The sequence below is a fragment of the Hipposideros armiger genome, unplaced genomic scaffold (genome assembly GCF_001890085.2).
Source record: "Hipposideros armiger isolate ML-2016 unplaced genomic scaffold, ASM189008v1 scaffold_152, whole genome shotgun sequence".
NCBI classification, from domain to species: domain Eukaryota; kingdom Metazoa; phylum Chordata; class Mammalia; order Chiroptera; family Hipposideridae; genus Hipposideros; species Hipposideros armiger.
In genome coordinates this window covers 2223917-2250134 of record NW_017731502.1, presented here as the reverse complement: position 1 = coordinate 2250134, position 26218 = coordinate 2223917, and the positions used below count along the sequence as shown (strand labels likewise).

General features: G+C 48.1%; 1 protein-coding gene across 6 annotated transcripts in view; it reads right to left on the bottom strand.

Annotated features, from left to right (window-relative positions):
* SRGAP3 (SLIT-ROBO Rho GTPase activating protein 3) overlaps positions 1–26218 on the bottom strand; it is a 238205-nt gene that overhangs the window by 97692 nt on the left and 114295 nt on the right. For all 6 annotated transcript variants that reach the window (XM_019651075.1, XM_019651076.1, XM_019651078.1 and 3 more), the window contains exons 2-3: positions 25272–25464; positions 7247–7409 (exon numbers count right to left, since the gene is read on the bottom strand). In XM_019651075.1, coding sequence (XP_019506620.1) covers positions 7247–7409; positions 25272–25464 — 356 coding nt within the window. The remainder of the gene's footprint in view (positions 1–7246; positions 7410–25271; positions 25465–26218) is intronic.

Genomic DNA, 26218 nt, shown 5'->3' with positions numbered 1-26218 from the left:
AAGACCACCATCATTTAGAATTAATCAGTGAGTGGTGTCCTGAGCACATTGTCTTATTTCTGACCCTTTATTTAAACTGTGGCCCTGAATAAAATATTCTGTCACACCATCGCCAATCTTAATTCTCATTATGTTCTTTCTCAAAGTCCCAAAAATCATCCCAATAATTGCTAATATTGATTGACTGATTATGGTGTACCAGGTAGGGATTTTATATCGTTGTTCTTTAATCTTTACAACAACCCCATGAAGAAGGTTATTATTAGCTCCATTTTGAAAATGATGAAACTCAGAGGATCAAGGGATTAGGCTGAGCTCACATGGCCCAAAAGTGGCAGAACAGGATTGAGCCAGAGAGTCTGTCCATAACCCTAACCACTGAACTAGACTGCTACACCGGCCTACCTGTTCATGACACAGGGCCCAGATTTTTCTGCCCATGGGCCTTTCCTTTGGTCTGGAATCCTGTCTCTCACTTTTCCCAAATCTCCTAATATCTGTTGTGGACACAGTAATGTACCACGCAGGTCCCCTTCAGGAGCGGAGGACTTGTTCCCCAGTCTGTGTGGAGTGCTGCTAGCCACACCCTCAGCTGTCAGCCCTGTTTGGAACTGCCTCAGCTAAAGAGACATCTGCCCAAGGCCACGCTCCCTTCTGGGAACAACATGAGGGTCTAAAGGCCCAGCCTCCTCACCATAGCTCGAAAGGGCCACCCCAGCTTCAGAGCTCCCCAAGGAGTCTGTCGAGGCCTTTGTTACAACTGCACCATGGCCCAGCTTCTCCAGTGGTTGACTCCTGCTTCTCTCCTTTCCTTCTGCAGGTGGGGACCCTAGGAGCACTCACTAACATACTCCTGCATTGGAATCACTGTCTCAGGGTCTGCTTTCTGGGAAATCCAGGCTGGGATAGATCTTAATCCTGCAAGGCTCACTTCAAATGCTGCTTCCCCAACATAAAACCTTCTCGGAATTCCCCCACCAGCCCGGCCCAGATTGGAAGCCCTCCTCCTCTGAACCAACTTCCCTCTCCCTGTATTTTAATCACTGCTACACATCTATCTTCACTTCCATTCTACACTGGGAGCTCCTTGAGGGAGGGCATTCTGTCTGACTCATTTCTCTGTCTTCTTTAGTATCCACTCTTAGCACTGGGCTTCAGTCAGACAAATCTAATTTCAAATCCCAGCTCCACCTTTATCAGCATCAGTTTCCTCATCTGTACAATGGGATGATGGCAGCATCTTCCTCTTAGGCTTTAAGAATTAAATGTCTATAGAATGTTTATCCCCCGAATCTGGCACACGCTAATTGCTTGCTATCTATAATTATTGTTTATCTACTGTTGTGGTGGTTCTAATATATGTTTATTGAATGGTTTGGGAATGGGAATGCCTGATGGTGACCAGCTCAGCAGGCTGTACTAGCAGAGTGAGTGTTCACGACTTGACCTCCCTGGGAGACAGTAGAGACTGGCTGAAGGTCCCTCATGCCTTGGCAGTTTGCTCACTTTGCTCCCTCTCCCTCCATTCACACCTCATAGCTGGACCCTCCAGCATGCAAACTCTCACTCTCTCCTTCAACCCAATAATAAAAAATAAACTTGGCTTTGAATCCAAGGCCATTGGTGCTTTTGATCTTGGTTACAAAGCAAAGCAATTATTGCACACAAAAGCCCTGATTTATTTATGAAATGTGACAGACATCTTCGAGACGGGAATGAAAAAGCTCACTGAAGACCAGGCCCTTATTGCCACACAGTGAATAGCTGCTTTCAAACACAAGCCCCCCAAATGCCCTCTCTTCTCTGCTAGGAGTCTTTCCTCATTAGCGCTTCCTCCAGAACACCATGGCGTCCAACAATCAAATTCACTTCCCTACCCAGCGAGTAATTAAATTCTGCAGGCATCAGAGCATAGAATAATGGGTGGCTATTGTTTAAAAAGCGGAGGCTGGAAATGAAATGGGCTTCAGTGCCCAGTCTCAGAAATGGTTGGGTGGAGAAGGGAGAGCAAGTGGGGGGAACCCCACAGCGGGTAAGAGCTTCAGCACCAGAGCTGGAGTCAAAACCCTGAGTCTGGGGCCAGATTCTGCGTTTACCACAGGGAGCGGGGAAACCTCAGTTTCCTCACCTGGAAAACAAGGAGGCGGGACTAGGTAAGTCCTTCTCCATGCGCGGTCCCCAGACCAGCAGCATCAACATCGCTCGAGAGCTGGTTAGAAATGCAGATGCTCAGGCTTGACTCCAACCCACTGGATCAGAAACTGTGGGGGTGGGGCCCAGCAGTCCACATTTAACAAGCCCTCCAGGTGATTCTGAAGCTATAATTTACAAACCAACCACTGGTAGATAATGTTTAAAGATGAGGCCACAAACTCAAATGCATAAAGGACCATAGGGGCCGAAATAAAAGAGCCACTGGACAATAGCAGGGACTGTGAGGCAGTGGAGAGAGTGTGCCCTGACTAAATGGGCCAGCAGCTTCTCAGTTCCAGCCAACTACTGCCAAGTATGAACCCACGTGGATCTGGTACTGGCAGAGCTTCTGATTTTTCAAGAGAAACACAAAATCTTGATTTTTATGTGAAATCTCCCAATTTTAAAATGTTGATTTAATTTTCTTAACATAGTAAGGGCCAAGGAGATTAGCCTTGAAAGCAAAATTCAGCTGTGGACTGCCATTTTGCAGCCTCCATTCTGAGTTGCCCTGGACCTCCATCATGACATACTGTACCCACAATGCTCTTGTCTTTCTCCTAACATTGAACTCACACTGCCTTTCCCCACTTGGCAGACTCCTATTCATCCTTCAACACCCAACTCAAAGACCACTTTGACTCTATCTCATTCTCAGTTCTCTGCCCCACTTTCTACCTCTCCACTAAGAAGGTAGAGAAAAAGCAAACACAGAGCCAACGAATTGACATGTAGAAGAAGGTAGCACCAAGGAGAAAGATATGGATAAGTTATAAAACAGGCTTTTCCCACAGAGGAAGAATTATGACCTCTTTTTGGAAAGTTACCCTATTGTTGCTTGAAAAAATCACTTAGATAAGGACACAGATCCCACTTAACCAGAATCTAATAAAATAAAGTTTTAAAGGGGCAAGTATAAAGAAACATAAGTGCAGAATTCATAGGCTAGATTAAAAAATAGTCGGTACAAAAATACCTGGGGATTTGAGCTGCAAGTTCAGAGTGATGAGACTCTCATGAAAAAAGGAAATGCATTCACAGATTTCAGTATTAGAAATAAATAGTCACATAGCCCTGCTCCACTCTTAGCTGGCCAGACCTCCCAAGAGCATTCCGAATGGTCCTTAATATTAACTTCTGTGGGTCAAAGACCCAGAGAGCGACTCAGGGAGAGTGGCCTTAGGTCGGGAGGAAACACAAAGCCAAATCACGGGGACAAGTGAAGGAACCTGGAATGTTTACCCAGAAGAGGAGAAGACCTGGATGGGTGATCATGATTTCTGTCTTTGAGCACCTGACAGGTTGCCATGTGATTTGAGCTGTGTTGCCCTCAAGGGTGTGACCAGGCCCTGTGAGTGGAAACACTATGATTTTATCTCAACACTGGGGAGAACTGTCTATCGAGGAAGGAGCTGTCCTGAGAGGTGACGAATGCCCTTTACTGAGGGAGGTAGAGCAGAGGGAGGATCACTCCTACAGAGGGAGAGTGACAAAAGGGCTGGAACAGAAAGCCTAGTGGACATTTGTTGACTTATTTCACCCTTTTTCTTGTAAGAGCACCCCAGTTTTTCCTGGGGAACCACCTCTCACCCATTCTCTGTCTCATGTGTCAGGTAGAGTTGAGTGTACACCTGGCTTCAGTGGTGGGTGTGTTTCCCAGGCCTAGTCAGTCCACACTGCAGCCCCTGGCTACAGGTGCCCAATCAGGGGTGTTCACATGACCCACACTGGGCCAATCAGAGCCCATTAGACCCAATTCTAGGGAAAGGGAGCTCTCACTTTCCGCTGAACTTGAAGCAAGTAAGATGTAAGCCTGGAGTTTCCAGGGGCCATCTGGACATCATATAGAGAGACAGGCTACAAAAGAGCCCTTCACTGCCCCTTCCCTCCCCCACAAAAAAGAGGGGAAATTGGAGCAGAGCTGCAAAGAGACTGAATTCCTTTGTGCCCTTAAAGCCCCGCATGCCTGAAGCCAGGCTTGGCTCCGGAGAGTTCCCTCTGGTAAGTTCCCTTTCTTCCCTCTAGCTGATCTGGGTTTCTGTCATTGGCAACCATAAGAGTTCTGATCCATACAATGGCCTCTAAGATCTCGTCCAACTCCGTTCTGCTGTGGTGGATCCACACCTCACACTTAGCAAGGGCTGACTGCATGCATAAGTCCATTTGCCCAGACGAATCCTAAAATAGCTTCTGAAATTTCAAGTGCTGCCTCTATTCATAAGAATAGATTCCAGTGCAAAAGGGGAAACAGAGAATCATGAAAAGGTAACTTATTGAGATGTGGGCAGACAAGGCAGCTACCCCAGACCCAAGCCCAGGAAGGACGCCTGGCCTGGAAGCTGCTCCCGCCTTCTGCAGATGCACTGCCAGAGCGTGACAGGGCAGGGCGGTGAAGGAACACCCACCTCAAGTGCTAGGACCCTCTGTCAGGAACGAGGTGGGAGCTCCATTCTTCGGGATCACTGGCAAGTCACCATTCAATGAGTACCTGCTGGATGCCAGGCCTGTGCTGGACATTTGGCCTACATCTACTCTTTAAAATTGTCACCATCGCCATTTCCCAGGTGAAAAAGCTGAGGCTCAGAGAGACTTGCCCAGGGTCACAGTCAGTGAGAGGCGCTGAGACAGACTCCCAAAGCCCAGCCATACTGCCTCCTGCTGGTAATGACAATGGGCCCAAAGTTGCCAAGTCTGGGATCTCCTAGCAGCTTCTCAGGCTTTATCTCCTCATCTATAAAATGGATGAGTGAGAAACCCATTCCCCAGCCTGACCAGAGACCAGCACCCACAGTAATTTTGAGGACTGCAGGAATTATTAATACGTAAGGAGTGCGACCTCGGAGCCGAGATTATCTACAACTCATGTGACAGAAAAGGGCCGTGCTGTGCTAAATCAGCCAGCCAGGCCCCGTCCCCATCGTTCTCCTGGCCCACAGGGGCTGGTTCATTTCCTTTGTTCCATAGGCACAGGCCTGGTAACAAGGCAGCCAGGAGCTTAGCTGTAGACATTTTTTCATTATTTTCCACCCTGTTAACCTCCATCACAAGTGAGGCTGCTGTCAGCCTAAATGAGAACTGAAAAGATTTATCTCACTTGTCCCCGGGCTCAGCTCAGGAAAAAGACCCTTCATTTCCTAAAGGCTTGGATGACCTTTTTTCTGTGAGTCACTCCCACCCAGGAAAAACGATGTGACAGCAGCAGCAGGCAGAGGCTTATGAGGGGACCAAGAGACCTGAATCACTTCAGTTTGGCTTTGAAAAGCACTGTGTGATTTTTTTATTATTATTATTGCACTGTATTTACCTTCCTAATTATGTTTCCTTATGGAGATATAAAACAGACTATGTTTCATAAACATGACCCCAGGAGGAGACCGGCGCATATTGTGTGGAGGGAAGAAACTAGTCTGCAATTACAGTTTTGCTATAGAAGTCATCCTCAGAGTGGACAATCCCAAGACAGACCATGGCGAGATTATTATATTTCAAATCAACTTCTCCTCTTTCTGTGCTTCTAGCAATTCCCAGGCCTCCAAATCCCTAAAATGGGCACCCGACAAGAACAGATGAGCTGGATTATTTTAGTATGATGAGATAATACTACCTTGGCATGATGATAGCCAGCTTTCCTGAGCACTTACTCAGTGCCAGGCACTGTTGTCCATGCTTTACTTGGGATTAACAACCCTTTTAACCCTCCCAACTGCCTTGTGGGTATTTCTGTCCTCCCCATCTCACAAATGAGGAAGCTAAGGCTAGGAGAGTTTAAGGAACAAGACTAATGATGGAAAGCTAATGATGGAACAAGGATTATGAACCCAGGAATTTCAAGAATTCTGGACCCAATGACCACACCCTACCCCTTGCCAATAGCACCTCCCTTCTTCGCATACACCATCTCAGTTAACCCTCACACTGCCGCTGAGAGGTAGTAGATCTTAGCCCCATTGGCGAGACAGAGGATGGAGCTCACGGAGGCTACTGACTTGCCCACTTTACAGAGGAGGAAACTGAATGAAGTTGACAGAAATGCATTCAGTTCTACAGATGCTTATGCAGGACCAGGTGTTTGCCAGGCACTGAGCAAGGGGCTTGGGATACAGACACCTCGGGGGCATAAAACAGAACTGCTTCCTCTACACTCGGCTTCGGGGCATTTATGTGGGTAAAACCTTTCTGAAAGCAACTGAGCAGCCTGTTAAAAGACTTAAAAATAAGCAAACTTTTGACCCCAAAATTCCCATTGTAGAAACCTAAGGAAATAGCAGTGACTGTGATAAAGGTATATATACAACCTTGCTCACAGCAGCATTATTTATAAGAGTAAAAGAATGGAACAACCTAAGTGTTCAACAATAAGGGATTGGTTAAATAAATTAGGGTGCATCTATAGAATGGAAAACTATGTAGTCATTCAAAAATGGTATAGAAATAGAATTGGACACTTGAAACCTATGTAATTTTACTAACCATTGTCACCCCAATACATTTAATTAAAAAAAGAAAAGAAATGTATTTATTGACATGCGAAAATTCTGTAATAAAGTGTTATATAACTTTTTATAAGCAGATAGTAAAATCATACATTTGGGGAAAGATATCATTTGGGGACAGTGCACAAGTACACTGAAAAATGTATAAATATGAGCACTCACAGAAAATGTATTTGCATATGTACATATAAAGAAATACCCAAAGTGGTTACTGCTGAGCAATAACATTTCAAGTGATTTTAATTTTTAGATGTGTGCTCATGTCCATGTTTTCAAATTTCATACAATGAATGTATACTACCAACCCAATCATGCAAAGGTTTTTATTTTTGTGGTGGTTGCTAAAGTGGCTGAGACCACCAGGCACACCCAGAATTGAAACTCAGGGTCTGGGATGCTAGGTCTGGGTTGCTAAGCCCAGCTCTGGCCCCTTGCACCCTTCAACACACCTGCCCTCCTGGTCCCATGTCCCCAAGCTACATTCCACCCTGGCTGGCACAGTGTTGCCATGGCCAGCCTGGGGCAGAGACCCTGGCAGGTCAGGTGGCCTGCTTGCCCACCTTTTTGAAGAGTCTGATGACATCCTCACTGATCTGGGAGAGGCGGACGATGACATTGTTCATGAAGATGTCATTGAGGGTGGCATGGTCTCGGCTCTCCCGCCTGGTCTGATGCAGGACCAGATACCAGCAGTTCACGGGTGAGAGGAGGTACTGGTCCTTCCTGTGGGAACCAAGACAGCTCAGGTTGGCTTCATTGGAACTGTCACCCAGGTAGTGTTCTACGTATCACCCACCATGGCTCTTTTGGCCCTCATGGGGCCCTTTCAAGCTGAGTTTTGTTCTAACACTTTTACAGCTGGGGAAACGGATACTATGAGAACTGAAGCGATCTTCCCAAAGACACAGAGCAGGGCTGTGGCCCACACCCAGGCCTTTGTCTCTAGGTCCTATCCCATTTGCTACATGCATCTCTCCCTTCTGGGAAGCAGCTGCCTTCCCTGGGGCTAAGAAATACTAAACCAATTGTGATTTGAAATATCTGTATGAGTTCTAGAACTATGCATTGAAAAGAACAAAAAGTGGACCCCTGCCTTCCCCTTCCCTGCCTCTCCCAACTTCTGGGGTCCCCTCAGGCTCTTAACAACTTTTGTACACACCCCCAGGTCAGTTTCTGTCTCTTAGCCTCTTGGAAACACATGCTTTTACCCCTCCATGGAGCTGCAGGCCTGAAGGGTTTCAGGTTCTGTATTTGGGGCTAGGGGTTTAGGAAAGCTTCTCTGAGTAAAGTACATACAAGACAAATAAATCTTTGTCTTATAATGATCGATAGATTCTTAGCATCTTCTAGCCAGGCATTATGCTAAAACAGGGGTTCTCCACGTGTGGTCCTCAGACAAGCAGCAGCAGCAGCACCTGGGATCTTGTTAGAAATGCAGATTCTGAGCCCCACTCCAGACCTGCTGAATCAAAAACTCTAAGGTGAGCCTGGCAATCTGGGTTTTAACAGACCCTCCAGGAGACGCAGATTCACGCTAAAGTCTGAGCGCTTGGGAAATGGGATGTTTCCAAAAAATGAAATGGGGGACTACCTCTCTAGTCTATACTTTACCAAGCACCCCTGTTAGCCTCAGTAAAGGGTGTGTGTATCCTATTCTCCAGGAAGAAAGAGGGAAGGGTAATTAGAAACCAATCAAACCCATAATCCCATGTGGCCATCTTGCCTGCTAACCCTGACTCTTCCCTGACTCCGCTTTTCAGGGTGGGGAGGAGATGTTGGAAAGGCAGGATGTGGGGGGAGAGGCCCATCCTCCACCTGAGGGTGGTCTGCTCAAGGTCCCCCAGGCCTGCCCACCCATGCCCTAAGGGTAGGTAGGCCATCTCTGAAGGCTGGCCGTAGTTACCTCTCAGCCTCCCACTGTCAGCATTTTTGAGGAAGGGAATTCTGCTGACTCTCACTCTGACAGCATCATCACCCCCTGAAAGCCACGTGGACGTGCTGGAGGGTGCAGCCCTGAGGGCCTCCGGGCACTCACAGCACCCCCACACCCTCACCCCACCCAAACCCTGGGCTTAGGAAGGATAGGTGAGGAGGTGCCACTTGACTTAGAAAAATTTTCTTTCTGTCACCAAATAGACTGAAAAGGTAGCAGGAATTTGCGAGAATGGAATTTGGTTTAGAGGATAGATGTATTAGAAACTTTCTAAGGAAAAGGGAAGCAGCAGGCTGTGATGGGAAAAAGAAACAGATTTCTTCCTTGCTGATAGCCTACAGAAAAAACCAGAACACTAAAATTCAACCACCCGGCCTGAGTCCCTCAGCATTTATTCCGTGTCAGGTCTCAGGTGGGCTCTGGGGGTCCTTGACACAGTCCTGCCTTGGAGGGGCGCCTTGTCAAGCGGCTGAGGCGGAAGAAAAGGATTACAGTGGGAGACGATACAGCATCAGTTCTGTGTAAGAAGTTGAAGAAGGCGCTGCCCTCCTGTACCCTCCAGTCCCAGACACACTGTCCCCTTTCGTTTTCACGCCAGGTGCTTTCCCACCTGGGGCCTTCGCTCACGCTGCTCCCTCCATCCGGATGTGGTAGCCCCTGCTCTTCTCTTGACTCCCTCCTTCTCTTCCTCTAGGTCTCAGTTTAAATACCTCCCCAGGTAGCATGCCTGTGACCACACTCTAAGGCACAGGTCCTCAAAGTGTGGCCCCGGACCAGCAATGCCAGCATCACCTGGAAACCGATTGGAATGCAGGGCCACCCCAGACCCTTTCATAAGAAACCCTGGGGGTGGGCCCAGCATCTGTCATTTAACCAGCCCTCCGGGTGGTTCTGATATATGTTCAAGTTTGAGAATGTCTGCCTTAAGGAGTTTCCAGCCCCCACCCCTCACCCTAATGAAAGTTTTTTTCAGAGCAAGGACTGTTTCTGTTTTAGTCACATCTAGTGCCCAGCAACATAGAAGATGACACCTAGGAGATGCTATGGAAGAGAGACGCATGAAAAAAGATCACATTCATGCTGGGTCTTGAAAAATGGGTAGGAGTTTTCCAAAAGGGCAGAGAAAGACGGAATTGTAGGCAGAAGGGACCATGAATACAAAGACAGAGTAGTAGTTCAGTAGAGCGAGAATTCCATATGTGGTTGGAGGATTGGTAGGACATGAAGCTGGGGAGACAGGTTAAGGAATTGATTGGGGGGTGGGGACATTGAATGCCAGGCTAATGAGCTGGGACTTGATCCTCTAGGCCACATGGTTCTCAACCCGGGTTGCACACTAGAATCACCTGGGGAGCTTTTAGAAAACAGCAAGACCCAGACCCCTTCCAGAACCAATAAAGTCAGAATCGCTGGGGGTAGAGCCTTGATACTGGTATCTTTTAAGAATTCTCTAGAACATTCAAATGTGCATCCAGGGTTATGAATGCCTGCTATAGGCAGTAGGGAATGATGAAAGTTATTTAAGCAGAGGTATGATCTAACCAATGTGTGTCTTAGAAAGATCATTGAGGGCAGAATGAAGGGTAGATGGATGGGTAGTGGGTGGATGGATGGGTAGTGGGTGGATGGATGGATGGATGGATGGATGGATGGATGGATGGGTGGATGGATAAATGGGTGGATGGATGGGTAAATGGGTGAATGGATGGGTAAATAAATGAGTAGATGGTAGATGGGCGGATGAATGTAGGCATAGCATGGGACTGGAAACAGGAAAACCAGTCAAGGGGTGACCTTTTTCCAGGAGAATACAGACTATGAGGGCCTGGGTAGTGGCCAGGGATGGCTGGACTTGAGAGACTCCTCAACAGGAGAGTAGATAATCTTGAAGACATCCTGGAAGTAGACAGTAGGAGGGAGGCAGGAAGGAGGGGTAGATGTGATTCTAAGGCTCAGATCTCAAGCGACTGTATGCTGATGACATGAACCAAGATAAGAACTGCAAGGAAAGAGGTAAGTTTGGGCTGAAAATACTTTCCACATCCCATTTTTCACTGCTTCCTAGGTGGTGGCAGATGGAAATGGAAAGATTAGAGTAAAGGAGAGATGAGATAATTGAGCTGTTACCTAAATTACTTCAGGGGCTTAACTCAGCCTGGGATGCAAGAATTGAACAGCATCAGAGAATCAAATGTGCAAAATTTATGGAAATCACAGCCAGAAGGTGAGTTTTGAGGGGAAGGAGATCTTGAAAGGGTGCAGAAGTGCTGGGATAGCTTGGAAACCATTAATTAGGTCACCTGGCCAGGGAGATTAGATAAGAGAAAGAGCAGAAAGATCAGAGCTTTCCTTATGTGACGCTGTGGGCAGGAGGCAATGCAGCCTTAGGTGGAATTACAGGAGGAGGCAGAAAGAGTAGAGGCAAGGAGGAGAAAGTTACCGGAAAGCAACTGAGGACTTGTCAAGCTACCGTGAGCAGCTGCTGGGAAGATGAAGGTCTTGGTTCATTCTGGCTTTCACTCAGGCACCATCTGTCTGTGTATATGTGCCAGGCACAGCTAGGTGCTGTGGATGCAGCAATGATCAGAGCGGGCAAGACCCTGCTCCCCCAAGCCTTCCACTCGAGTAAGGGAGACACACAAGGACACAGAAGATGATGACACAGCCTCATAAACACAGTGACGAGAAAGAGGCTGTGGAGCAGAGGAGGTGGTGGTGAGGTGAACATGGAGGGCTTCCTGGAGGAAGAATATTCTAGACTGAGAACTAAAGGCTGGAATGGAGTTTGATAGGGCAGAGCTTTCTATGTGGAGAAATGTGATGAACAAAGGCCCAGAGAGAGGCTGGAGAGAGCATGTGGGTGAAATGCACATAGCTGAGGGGGGCCCGAGCGTGGTGTTGTGGGATGGGGGAGGGAATGATAAACGAGGTTGGAGAATTAGGGAGAGGCCACATAGCCAAGGGCCTTTAAGTCCCTTTAGAGAATTTGAGCTTCATCCTGAGGTTGGCAGGGAGTCATCGAAGGGTTTAGAGGAGGGGGGTGAAAAGGTAAAACTGCATTTTCAAACTTTTACTCTGGCTACCATGAGGAGGACAGGCTCAAGCGGGACAAGAAAGAAGGTGAGGGACCCAAGAACTACTCGGTGGTAAACTGATTGAATGGAGTTAGGATTGGGGTTGGGAGGGAGAAAAAGATCTACAGGACCACTCCCAAGGTATCCAGGTTGGGCCCTGGGAGAACGGAGGCGGCATTTACTGAGATGAGGAACAGGTCAGCAGAGAGCAGGGCGGGAAGACGATGAGCTCGACGCGAACACGACAAGTCTAAAGAGCTTATGGAGTGTCCAGATGGCGGTACCCGGGCTAGAGCCGACACAGAGCTCACACACTAGTGGGGGAGATGATAACCATGAGAGAGTCCAGCAAAGGTGTGTGAAGTTACAACTGCAGAAAGTGCTAGAGAGGAGGGCGTGGTGCCACGAGACCCCGTAACAAGGGAACCTGGCCTGATTCTACAGGTCACTAAAGTGTCCCTGAGGAAGCGCTCTTTTGGCTGGGCTCCGAAGGAAGAGCTGGAGTGAGCTAGGTGAAGAGGTTCAGGAGAGTGGACTCGCGGGGAGAGGGTTCCAGGCACAGGGAACAGAATGGGCAAAGGCTCATCGGGGGGCAGACAGCTTGGTGCATTTAAGGAACTGAATAACGACCAGTGTGGCTGGAGGCCAGGAAGAAGCAAGGAGAGGAGGGGGCAGATGCCGGGTCTTGCAGGCTCTGGCCAGCACCCGGTCACCATCCTGATAGCCATCTGGATTGTTCCAGGACCACAGACAGAAGTGCCTGGGCCATAGATGGCAGGGCTGGGCACTTTGGGGACCTTCAGTTTTGCCCTTCCCTTCTCAGGGGGTTGGTTACTTGTCCCTTTTGAAAGTGGGGCCCCTTGGACCTGCCAGCCAGCTCTCCATGCTGGCAGCCATTTTTGCCCGCAGCAGCCGCACTTTTGGAGAACGTCAAAACGAACCTGGACCTGCGCTCTCTCCTCTGAGGCATATCTTGAGCAGCCTTTCTACTTTTCCAATCTAACATCCCAGCATCTACGCAGCAGGTAGAAACTGCTGAGCTAAGGCATAATGCAAGAACTTTCATATATATATATATATATATATATATATATATATATACAAAAAATTTTTTTTTTGCCAGAAAATAGCAATGAAAATTTCTGGTGAGTCACAGCTTTCTTTCTTTGGCTAGAGGAGCTGAGTCTGAGGCTCCAAGAGACTGCAGCTAGAGAAGCGAAGGCCTTGCCAAGCTGGTGAGTTAGGAAAATGAAATTAGCAGCGAGCCAGCTTCTCCAGCTTCTCAGCTGGGGGCTGGAAAATTCTGCTTAGCAAACAGAACCCATTTCCAGGCCTGCAGAGCCCCATGTTGCAGATGAATCCAAATCTACGGCCCTGGGATCATGGTCCCTCGGGGAGGGAGGCGAGCAGCTACAGCTGACACCATCCCCAAGACGCCGAGACCGTGCCTCTGGCTTCCTGCTCCCTTCCAGAACATTCTTGGGTTTTAAGTTGGGCTTACTTGGGCAGCTGCCAGCAAAGCTGCCTCTGAAAAGCACTCCCTCCCTCCTCTGAGATCCCATTCCTCACAGAGCATAACATAGTAGACATCTGTTACTCTCCCCTGCTCAATATCTCTCCTCCTTTCTTTTGATAATAATATCTAGATTTCCTCTCTCTGTTGGCTTCGCTTTCAGGCAGGCCCTCTCCTGACCAAAACTACCATGACTGCTAGTAATCCCAGTAGAAAGAGAGCACCACGCATTTTTCCTTCAAAGCCACTGTTGCAAACTTTTCCGTGTACTTCAAAGCCCAGCGCACCCTGAGGCAGAATTAACCACTGGCTCCTCGCTCTCTCCCTCACTCCTCCGGGGACTCAGTCCTGAGCAATGGTGGGCCTGTGACCAGCCGTGCATCATCTTGGCCACAGAGCTTTAATGTAGTAAGATGCAACTCCAGGTCTTTTGGTGGAATGATGGGGAAAAGCTCCTCAATTAGTTCCAGAGCCAAAAAGGTGTGGTTAACCTCTCTCATTACCTAAGCTGTCCCAACAGGATTTGGAATTCACTGCCCTAGCTTGGAGCAGGAATCATTAATTCCAAAATATTATCTGAGTGCCATGTTTTGTGCCAGGCAGTGGTAAGTAAAATAAGCCACATGCCCTCATTCATGGGCCTTACAGTCCATTGGGAGCCTCAGGTGACAATCAAATAATCACATACACAGATAAAAAATCGCCAATAGATGGAGAGAGTAACACTATGTCCTGATGACATCCCCCGAGCCCCTGGGTCCAGCTGTGCCTGAGGCTGACCACCTCCTATTTCTTTACATTTTTTTAGTAGAATTTTTGATCCTTTAAATTTCTCCTCCTCCCATTACTACCATTTTTGCTTAAACCAGTCTAAAGTGTTTCTGTTATTTCAGCTAAAGGTGTTCTGACTAATAGCCACAATTCTTGGTTTGTGTTAATTTCATCTACTAGATTGTGAGCCTTCTTAAGGCACATCCGGCCATCTTTTTAATCCTCTGCAACTGGCACATAGCAAATACTCAAAAAATACTAGGAGAGTGAGTGAGTGAATGAATGAATGAATTGGATTGGATTGGATTCTGCCAAGGGCTACGGAGGGATACAAAGAAATATAAGAGATTGTTCCTGCCTTCAACGGCTTATAGAATAAGTGAGGAAACCAACCGCACAGGTGCCAATGGCAACTGATGGGATGAAGTGAGCAATGGCATAAAAGCTGTCATGCAGAAGTAACTAGATGAGAAGCTATAATAAATGATTTAGACAGAACATTCTGTAAATCTCAGATGATTCCTGTAGGAAAGGCCTTTGAACTAGGCCTGGAAGGGTGAGGTAATCTCTCTTTGGGCTCCTGATCCACTTGGGGGAGCAGCCTATTATGAGTTGAACCGAGTCCTCCAAAAATTCACATATTGAAGTCCCAACCTCAGGACCTCAGAGTATGACCTTATTTGGAACTAGGGTCTTTATAGAGGTAATCAAGCAAAAATGAGGTCACTCGAGTAGGCCCTAATCCCACATGATTAGTGTCCTTGCTAAAAAGGGGAAAATTTGGACACACACACACACACAGGGAACATGCTATGTGAAGATGAAGGCAGAGATCGGGGTGATGTGTCTACAAGCCAAGGAACACCAAAGATTGCCAACAAACCACCAACAGCTAGGGAAAATACATGGAACAGAGTCTCCCTCACAGACCACAGGAGGAACCAACCCTGCTGACACCTTGCTCTCAGACTTCCAGCCTCCAGAACTGTGAGACAGCACATTTCTGCTGCTTAAGCTGCCCAGCTGTGATGCTTGTTACAGCAGCCCTGTACAGCAGTACCCAGACCAGACGCTCATCCTGCCCTTCCAGGCCCGGCGCATGCAGCCCCTCTGACCTTGTCTTCACCCCTCACCCTGCCCCTCTGCCCTCTGGCCACACTCACCTTCTCTCAGTTCTACAAGGTGCCCATGCTCACGGAGCCTTCACACTCACTGATGGAAATGCCCTGATCCTTGTGTCGTGTTGAAACCTACCCAAGTGGGGGAGGCCCTTCCTGCCAGTTGAAATCCATTGACTTAGAGCTGCCTTTGGCTGATGCCCGCCCTGAAACAGAGCAATTCTGAAAGGGAAAGACTGTCACCTAGCTGACACAGACTCTGCTTACCCATACTGGGGTGCCAGGGAGTCAAAGCTGGGGTTCAAATACCACTTCTGCCCCTCGCCATCTGGGTGAACTTGGGAAGTTAGTTAAATCTTTTCTTTCCTTATCTACAAAATAGGATTAATAAACCTACCTCACAGTGGGGTTTTAAGGATTAAATGGGTAATTCATGGGATGCTCTTAGTGTCAAACCCAACATATAATAATAATTGTTATCATCATCACTATATTACCACCAGCACTTCACTAGGTTGTTGGGAAAATCCAATGGCTGGTGTATGTAGATCTATGGCCCATGGTAGGTTTCCTACAAATGTTGGTTTTCCTCCCATTACTACCTTCTCCCCCTGCTAACTCTTACATGTACTTCAAGGCCCAGTGCAAATGGTCCTGTTACTCTCCCTCACTCACTTGCTCCTCACACCTCAAAGTGATAGCACCCTGGATCTGGTGTCCAGCATCATCTTGAGCTCCCCTTGGACCTGTTGACTATATTCTTGGTACCAGAATGAAAATTCCTGCCCCCAGACAACGGCTAGCCAACCTCATCGTCTCTTTCCTTGCAAGCCCCTTTTGCCTTAATTTATCTACCTGCAAAATGGGTGGACCATGTTGTGTACAGTGCTAGGCAGAAGAAGGGCCCTGACCCATGGCTTCTCTGCCTGGTTCTTTCCCCGGTCTACTGGGGATCCTAAGCCAGGCTCACCCTGGCTGGCCTTCAGGTTCCTTGCCTGTCAGGTGGGGATAATGACACCTCCCCTGACTCTCCCCAGCCCCACCAGGGTTCTTGGATGGATTTAAGCAGCTCAACGCTGGGGAGGCACTTTGCAAAGTGTAAGGTGCAGTATGAGCTTCAAAGGTCATCATTATGCTACTTGCCTAACGGAATCTAGTCAAAACTAAACCCCTGCATATTACAACTTGTTTCAATCTCCATTACTGCAACATCTGTTTTTCATTTTTAGAATAAAATTTAAATGATACGCACATATTACATACGTCAAGCATATCATACTTAAATAAATCACATCCTGGTTAGTACTTTGGATGGTGCTGATTTTAGGCCCAGAGGATCCTAGGAAACCTGGAGTGGGATCTGGGAAAGGACCAGAGGGAAAAATCGGAAAGAGAGAAAGGGGCTGCAGCCATGGCAAAGACCACTCTTTAGGCTGAGCCTCCAGCTTTAAAATCCCTCCCAGCAATGAAAAAGGGAAGTTGGAGGATGGAGAGGGTTGCAATGAAACAGGTTCACTTTCCCAGAGGAGGTATCACGCTGGCTTCAGGATTTTGCCATTCCCGCAAACTGCCATATGAAATACCCCCTGCTGGTTGTCCTTTTTACTTAACTGAATTTATTTATAAAGGACTTTCCCTAGTCTTAGTTAAAATAAAATTAAAAAAACAAAAACAAACATCGCTTGCCAAAAATAGAAGGTAACTGAAAAAGTAAGTTCAAGGAAAACTAAACAGTATCACTCCATCCTAGGCAGAGGCTGACGCCCCCTCAATTTGAAAAAAGGAAGATTAGAGAGGCATTAGTAACACGCTAGCACCAAACTGAGACTTTCTCCTGGAGGCAACCACAAAGACTGAAAGAGAATTGAAAAGATAATTCACTGTTTATGGTTCATATGCTATCAATGATCCCGTCCTCATTTTGAGGAGCATTGATCCGGTCTGACCATCCATCACATTACAGAAATGAGCTCCTAAAATACCCTGCCTTTGATGCACACCTCCACAGATTAGGCACTCACACCTTCCAGGGCAGCCCTTTCTGTGCTGAACAGCTCTGGCTACTGGAATGTTCTCAAGGTGGAGTTGAAGTCGGCCTCTCTGAAAATGCTATTTTGGACCTCACGCCTCTCCTGCTGCAGCTGCACAAAATAAGCTGATTTCCTTCATGTATTTGAAGAAAGCATTTGGTCCTATCTTGGTCTTTTCAGTTATTCATTCAAAAAAATTTGATAGAGCTTTTATTATGTATCAGAGAGAGATGGACAGATGAGAGAGAAGGAGGGAGACAGAGAGGAAGAGAGAGAGAGAGACAGACAGAGAGAGACAGAGAGAGACAGAGAGACAGAGAGAGAAGGGCTAGAAATGGCCCTTTGTTTTCAATCAGCTGGCAGGCTGAAGCGGGAAAACCAGACCTATGAACTGGAACGTTCCTTGATAATCTGCCCCGAGCCCCATGAGAGTAACATACAGATCACTGTGGGCCTGACATCAACAGCCAGGGCTTCCCAGAGGAGGCAAACCCTGAGCTGGCCGCGGTGGGATGAACAGGAGCTGACCAGCAGGAGAGCAGGGAACCCCTGATGCCTATATAAGGACGATGTGGTCTGGACTGATGGGTGACTCTCAGAAAACACTAAACCAGCCCAGAGAGGTGAAGGGACATACCCGAAGTCACATAGCTAGAAGCAGTTTTGCATTTTGGAGCCCGCTAAACCAAGATTAGAATCTTAGCTCTGCTACTCAACTCTAGCTGTGTCCATCTGGACGAATTACTGAATTTCTCAAAACCTCACCGTTTTCAACTAGAAATATGGAGATAGTGCCTGCCTCACATTCACAACGTTTACCATGAAGGTTAAATGAGACAATGCATATAAAACATCTAGTAGAGCCATTGGCACGCAATAATGTGGATGTGAGGGTGTTTGAAAGAGTCAATAACCTGCACAGCACAGACACCGAGCCATCGGGAAAGATCTGCACTGCACACTCTACTAGGGGAATACTGGCTCTGGAAAGTATTACTGGAAAGCCATCACTCGTGGGACAGTCGTCATAGTGATAGTGGTAGCTATGAATGGAGACATGAGACCCACCTGGAGGACCGTCGCCATCATCCCTTCCTCGTTCTGAGGAAACTTTCATTCTGAATCCGTCACACATTTATAGGCTCAGCTACGAAAGTGCTTCTCTGCTTAGGATTTATTTACCTGGAAGGCTAAGTCTAAATTATAGTTTTTTTATAAAGATATGCTACTTCTGAAAAAAGTCTGTGATGCTTTACCTACCCCCACTCCCCACCCCCCCAAAAAGCATTTTCTTAGCAATCAAATTAGTTGCTCACTGGAATCTTCCCTCCCAACTGCTCCATGAAGCTGAGAGATGCTCCAAACCTCCTTTGCGTAAAATATTAAGCATTTTTCATTAACTAGCCAAGCACCGCCCTTCCCCCTTCCCTTGCCCCCCCCCCCAGCTCATTCCAAAATCTGGCTTTGCCCATTTTAAACACATTTGAATAGAATTCCCTGTTGCTTTCCCATCCCCTCTTCCCCCACCACCCCCCGCCCCCCTCCCCCCAGCTGTTCCAATAGCAGTAACCAACACTTAACCTTCTGGAGAGGCCATTTTTATACTCCAGACCATCAGGGATATCAAAACTGAAGAGTCAGAAAGAAAGGGCCCTGTCACCCACATACAGAGCACTGTCTGCAGCTCTAGCATTCCAGAGGGAACCCGGCATTTGTCTAGAACAGAGCGTTTCAAACAAGGAGTGCTAGTTGGGAAATATTAATCAATACTATGGGGGAGGGAGAATTCTGTGGTCAAAGAGCATTTATTGTAGAAAGGAGTCAACAGGCTTATTTATTGCAAAACTTCTCAGAGCCGTCCTTATCCTAATGTGTGTTGGGAATCTCTAAGGCGGGTACAGGGTGAGCAGTTGTTTCCAGCTTGACGCATCTTCTCTCTCTCTCTCTCCTAGACATCTTAAAGTATTGGTGTTTTAGAAAACACTGCTCTGAAGGAAGAAAAGCCTTAGTTCTAGGAAACCTCTGGCTTCTTAGAACTACCCAACTTTCTTAAGAACATCCTCCTTCCCCAAGAGGCAGGTGTCAGGCCACCTGTGTGTCCTTCCAGACCACACTCCTTCTCGGAAAGGGCTCCCAGCTCCAGGCCTTGGAAAGGTCACACCTGGCTGGGAAAGGGTGATGAATTATGGGTTTTCTGCTGGGGAACAGGAGGGGTCTAGAAGACCAACGTGGCCTGAAAGTGAGTTGTAAACAATTTGTCCTCTAGAAAATCATCATACTGGGTGACTCTTAAATATGAATACCCTGGAGGGCTTGTTAAAATATAGTTTGCTGGGCCCGACCCCCAGAGTTGCTCAGTCAGCAGTGGGGGAGGCCCCAGGTTTTGCATTTATAGCAAGTCCTCACGTGATGCCCACACTGTTGGTCAGGACCACACTTTGTAAACTAGTGCACCAGGTTCTGTGGTCCCTGTGCCCCAGTCATGGAATCTATACTCCGTCCTCTCAGCAACACTGAGCCAGGCGCCAGGCACAGGAGTGGTTGACCCTTCACTCAAATGGTCTCACCAATCTCCTAAGGCAATCAGAAGCTAAATGCCCCCTTCTTTGCCTCCCACCACTCCCAGCCCACGGCAACTCTAATTACCACTTGACCTTCATTTATTCATTCAACAAATATTTAGTGGGTGCCAACCATATACCAAACCTGATGCTAGGTGCTAGGGACCCCAGGTCAACAGCCTCCTTTTCTGCTACCTTGAAGCTCATAGCCCAGTGGTTATCAAAAGACAAGAAAACAGGGTGGCAGCTTTTGCCTCACCCCCCCCCAATTCCTTCCATCTCAAATCAAAAATGGGAGACACCCTTGTTTCCTCTCTTTTCCCCAATTCTACCTCTGAAAGATTTCCCAGCATCTGTCCACTGCTCCTCATCTGCTCTGCTGTCACTCAGGTGATCATCGCCAGCTGCCCCGACAGCGACACTCCCACTCACCCCTCTGTTCTCCTCAGCTCCACTCTTACCCCCTCCAATCCAAGGTGATCTTTTAAAAATACAAATCGGATCATGCTACTCCCTACTTATGATGCCTCAGTGACTTTCCACTCTGCCCTCATCACCAGTTCCAGCCCCACTGGCCTTTCTCCCCTCACACCGTCCACCACAACTGCTCCTTTCCATCCCTCGGGGCTCTGATTAAATGCCACTGCCTCCAGGAGCCTTCCCTGACTACCTTCTAGCTCAGTGTAGAGAATTAAAGAGAGCTGCAAATCCTTTGACAGGCCTCCAATGACAGGAGGGCTTTATTTCCTGTCGCCTGGAAGCTGAGCTAGGGCTGAGAGAACGACACCATGTCCTAGGCTTGAAGGAGACTGCAGCTCCCCCGTTGTTCTCCCAGAGCGCTGAGCTACTATGTCTGAAGCCCAACATCTGGCCGAAGCGCCAGGTAGACAGGCCCTGACATCACACGGAGAGGGGGTCAACCCAGCTGAGCCCAGCCTTCCAGCTGTCCCCACCAAAGGGCCAGGCACGTGGGTAAAGCCGTCTCGGACCTTCCAGCCCAGACTAGCCACCAGCTCAACATCATCAAGTGATCCCAGTTGATGCCACGTAAAGCAGAAAAATCACCCAGCTGAGCCTTGTCCAGATTCCTGACCCATTACATCATGGCATACATTAAGTTTGGGGAGTATTACTGCTATAGAACACGTTGCATTATACTTACTCCCATACTAGCAATCATTTGATGACACGTCTTTCTTTTTTTTTTCAATGTTTGATTCTTCATCTCTTTCCTCCACTAGAAGTTAAATTCCACCACAGCAGGAACCAAGTCTATCTTGCTTACCTCTATACCAGGGCCTGGTACATGGCAGGCGCTGAATAAATATCAGATGAATAAGCAAATCAATAAGTACAGAGTATTATGGGCACACAGAGGAAGCATGATGTCAGACTCGAGATAGCTTTCCAGAGAAAGTGACACCTAAAGGCTGATGCCTAGAGAGCGAGCAGGAGACAGGGTTCAAAGAGCAGAGCCACAGGGATTGGGTGGCTGCCCCAGCCATACCAACATCCATGGGCGTTCCCCAAGGATGCACTCGTCTCTCGAGAGAAGAGAGAATATCTGACAGCAGGGACTGTGTCTCCTAAATCTTTGTGTCTTCAGCACAGTGCACAGTCCAGGAAAATAAGAGATCCTCAATACATTCATCTCAGATGAATGAACGCTCAGCATGGCTTCTGGGAAAGAAAAGCCCGAGCCAGAAGTCAGAAACCCTGGCTTCTCTCACGCAGCAGCTCACTGTGGGTGCTTTGTAAACTAAGCCACTCAGCTTGTCTGGTGCTCAGGTGGCTTGAGACAAAACCACTGGCTCCTCTCTATGTCCCTGGCTCATCATCAGGATTATAAGACAGCGAAGGGGTCAGAGTGCTTTGATACAGGTGTGGTTAGAAGAGAAATATTTGATGGTAGAAAAGAAGCACATGATGGTATTGTTCTATAACTATTCAACCTGCCCCAGGTAAACCTTCAGAGCCAGCATCTGAGCCTTTCTTTGGATCGTATGCCACACAGAACACAACCCAGGTAAGTCTAGCCTGGAACAGCACCTCCTGGGCAACGGTAATTTTTTTATTATTATTATCTAGGTGGGTAGGGAGCAGCTGGGGTCCATGGAGCGAAAGGAGGAACGCTGGACTTAGAGTCAAAGACCTGAGTTCCAGTTATGGACTGAATGTGTGTCCCCACCAAAAGTCATATGTTGAAACCCTCCCCACAATGTGATGGTATTAGGAGGTGGGGCCTTAGAATTAGATGAATTCACGAGGGTGGAGCCCCCATGAATGCACTTAGTGCCCTTATAAGAGTCTCTAGAGCTTGCTTCCTCTCTATGCTCCCCACCATGTCAGAAGACAAGGAGAATCAGCCATCTGCAAGCCAAAAGAGGGCTCTCACCAGACCCCGACCACACTGGCCCCCTAATCTGAGACTGCCAACCTCCAGAACTATGATAAATAGATTTCTGTTTATAAGCCACCCGGTCTACCGTGCTTTATTATAGTAGCCAAATAGGCTAAGATAGTTCCCACGCTCTGCCACTATTTGCTGGGAGCTCTTGGGCAAATCAATTCCCTCTCTGAACCAAATCTCTCAGCCAGAGTAGACTTTATAGACTGAGTAAATACCCTCCTTCCCCTTCTCCTCCCCCACTTTCTTCCACTCATTCACAAACACCCCATCTCTGCCCTGCACTGCGCCCACTGCCATGGGAATAAAGTGACAAGACCTGGGTCCTGCCCTCAAGGCCCTGAGAAGCTGCCCGGCAGACAGACAGACACCCTTAAATAAAGTATCTGTAAGGCAGCAGGACGAGGCTTCTCTGGACAGCCAGGATGAAGACCCTGTGTGTTGAGCCCCAAAAAAGAGGCAGCCAGGGGTCAGTGCTGGTTGGCCCTGGGGTCAGAGGGCAAGTCCAGGCATCCCTTAGAGGCTCCCACTTCCAGAGGCCGTTGGGGGCTCTGCCGTCGAATTAGCATCGTGCAGAGAGCCCACACCAGCTGCGGTGGCCTGGCCCACACCCTAATTAGACGTTCATGCTGTGTCAAGCAGCCTGCTTGGCCCGACTGCCAGCTGGGGCTCCCGTTCCGTCTGGTGGCCTCAGTTAATGAACCCATGAAGGGTTGGCCGAGCTCATTACAGATGATGCAAAGGAACAGGGGACCCCCACCCCTGCTCCCCCAGTGCCCCGCCTTTACCCCCTCCCCCATGTTCACACTGAGAGTGGAAAGGGCACTGATTCCAAACCAGGAGGAAGGACAGAGGCTGGAGCTGAGGCTCCAACCTGACCACACAGCCCTGGATGGCTCCAGTGACAGCTCGGCCAGGGACATGCGCTTCTGAACACGTGTCTGCGACTGTGGTTTTAGGGAGTGTTCAGCCTCCATGGCTGTAACCAGGCTGCACCCAGGCCCTTTCTTGTCTCAGGCCGAGGAGGCAGAATGAGAGTGAGGGTTCAATGCTGTGTCTTTCCAATGACGGGTTCACAGACATGTTTGGACAAGCTTCTTTCTCAGAGCCTCCCTGTCCTCATCTTTAGGATGGGGGAGTAATACCCACCTGACACAAAGGAAGCACTCAGTTAACACACTCACTAAGTTACCACTGCTGTTGTTATGATTAAAAGACAAGCAAGAAAAGCCACCAAAATGTGAGCAGGGGTTGCTTCTGAGTACACGACTGTGGGTGATTTTTTTTCTCTTCTACTTTTCTGTATTTCTAAATTGTATACAATTTAGCATTTTACTTTTATCACTTGAAAAAAAACCACAAATTTTCTCCAAAAAAATATATCAGAAAAGCGAGATTATGTATGTGAAAGGAACTAGACAGTGCCTGGGAGGAAATTATTAACAGAAGCTTCCTTCTGCAGTGGAAGTTTAAAGAGATGTGATGTGGTAGAAAAACAAGTATTTGCAAAGGAGTAGTAAATTTTTGCCCTTTAATAAAGCAATTTCTTATTCCCCCATGTCAAGAGAAGAAGGCACAAAAGCAAGTATTCAAATGCTGTGGCACAGACTGAGGAAGATGTGTAGGGAGGTTTAAAGGAAGCATGCTCCCTGGCCAGAGTGGAATGCAAAACGACAGAGGGGAAGGTGGAAGCAACCCACGTGTCCATCGACAGGATGAACAAATAAACAAAACATGGTCTGTACATACAATGGAATATTATTCAACTTTAAAAAGGAAGGAAATCTGTCACATGTCGTAACATGGATGGACCTTGAGGGTCTGCTTAGTGAAAGAAGTCACAAAAAAGGTAAATACTGTATGGTTCCACTTATTTGAGGTCCCTAGAGTAGTCAGATTTGTAGAGACAGCAAGTAGAATGGTGGTTGCCAGAGGTTGGGGGAAGAGTAATGGGGAGTTAAGTGTTTAATGGGGATAGAGTTTCAGTTTGGGAAGATGAAGAAGTTCTGGGATGGATGGTGGTGATGGCTGTACAACAATGTGAATGTACTTAATGCCACTGAACTGTACCTAAAAATGGTTAAGATGGTAAATTTTATGTTATGTGTATTTTACCACAATCAAAAAATATGAAAAAAGGGAAAAAAGAGATTGGACCCAGAGGAAGAAGGATGAGGTCAGGTGGGTTGAAGTAAGTCTCTGGTCTCCTGGAGTTAAGGGTCATTTGCTGGGGAGACGCCCCGAGCAGGGGGGAACATCTGGGGAGCATGGCAGAGGAAAAGACCTTGCAAGGTGATGTCCACCCTGTGGGTGAATGTGTCCCAGTGAGGTTGTGGCTCCTGTCTACACTCAAGAGAGTTTTGAGCACAGAAAGTTTTGTTGCTGGAGGACTCGGAGCCCCCCACATGCCTGAGAGGACCGTACCTCCAGGAACACAGCACTTGGGGTGTGAGCTTGGGGCATGGGACATTAGCTGATGGAGGATTCGTGCCTCATAAACAAGTACATAAGGCAGGGAAAGAGCCCCAGCACTGGTCCTCCAGGGGAGCAAGGAAGAGGAATGCTTTAAACATCAGTTTCACGGAGAAGAAATTCTGAGGTCCTTGTGCTCAGGGAATTCGGAAGTGGGCTGGCTGACCCTGAAATTAAAGAGAACTGGATAGGACCAGGATGCCCTGGAAGGAGGCAGGGTGTTACCTTGGTCCAAATGGAGGCACAGTGCCACGCCAAGAACCTGGACACCGTGCCAAAGAGGGCCCAACCCAGTTTTCCTCCCCGAAGCCGGTGTGGGAAGCTAGCCAGGCTCTGCCAGGTTTGACCCTGAGTGTGAGAGCCAACCCCAGACCTCTCACCAAGGAGGGACCCCTCTCTGGTAACACCTGGTGCTTGGTAGGGTGAGAATGAGAGCAACAACAATTTATTGAGCACGTACTGTCTGTGACAGCAGTCTTCTCGGGTTACTCATTTATTCCCTACAGCATCCTTATGCAGAGAACTACTTCTATCTCACTGTACACTAAGGGAGATTGAGGCTTGGAGGCGTAAGTGTCCTGCAGACCCGGAGCCTAAAGGCAGCCTTCTGCCTCCAATGAGTCCTGGCCTCCTTTCAGCTTTGCAGCCCACTGCCCACCCGCCCAAGCGCTGCCTCCCATCGCCCACACTCCCGGCCCCTCCTCACTTGAACTGGTGCTCCCGGGAGCTGCGGATCTTGGAGGAGAATCGCTCGGCCAGCTTCTCCAGGCTGCGGGAGTACTCGAGCTCAATCTCGGCTTTGCGGCGGAAGAACTCCTGGAGGTCCTGCAGCAGCTGCAGCCGCGACTCGGATTGCTGCTCCAGGCATTTGAACTGCTCCACCAGCTGCGTGCGGATCTCTGTGGGCAGAGGCAAGGAGGGGGCATCAGGCTGGTGGTGTGGACAGCAGTGGGACCCACCCCACTGACCCAGTGCCGGCGGCGGCCCCCCCCACACACACACCCCGAGCCTCCAGTCATTGGCAAGAAGATCTCGCATATGTCAGTTTTTGCCACAGGGTCAAACCCAATGCTTCCCAAAGTTGAACCGTTGCATGTTGCCACCACGATTTCTGCCATATCCACATGCCTCCAGCATTATTATTTCTTCCATATCATCTAGTAAATTGGCCCACTTTTCTTACTGAAATGAACTTATTTAAAATGAACAATTGTATGTCGCTACAGGGAAAATAGAACCACTTGCCATCCTGGTACATAGAAAATTAATTCAATGAAAACAAAAATTTTGTAAAATTCTCTCTAGAGACAATTGCTTATCAAAGGCCCTAAAGCCTAAACTGCTCGCTCTCCATCAACAAAAGGAAAACAGGAACGTGAGCAGTGTTTGAATTATCTTGAGCTCCATGCATAAACATCTCAAGTGCCACTAGAGGAACGCAGCCCACACTTCAGGAAATACTGATGGAGCAAACCAGGTCTGTGCAACCAGGGCAAAAGTTCAAAAGCTGAGGGGTGGTGGAGATGAAAATCACAGCCCAGGGCCGGCTGAGTGGCGCATTGGTTAAGATTTGGCTTGGGATGCCAGAGGGCCCCAGTTGGGATCCCACATATGAGTGCCAGTGACACTGCCCTCTACAGCTAAGATGCTGAA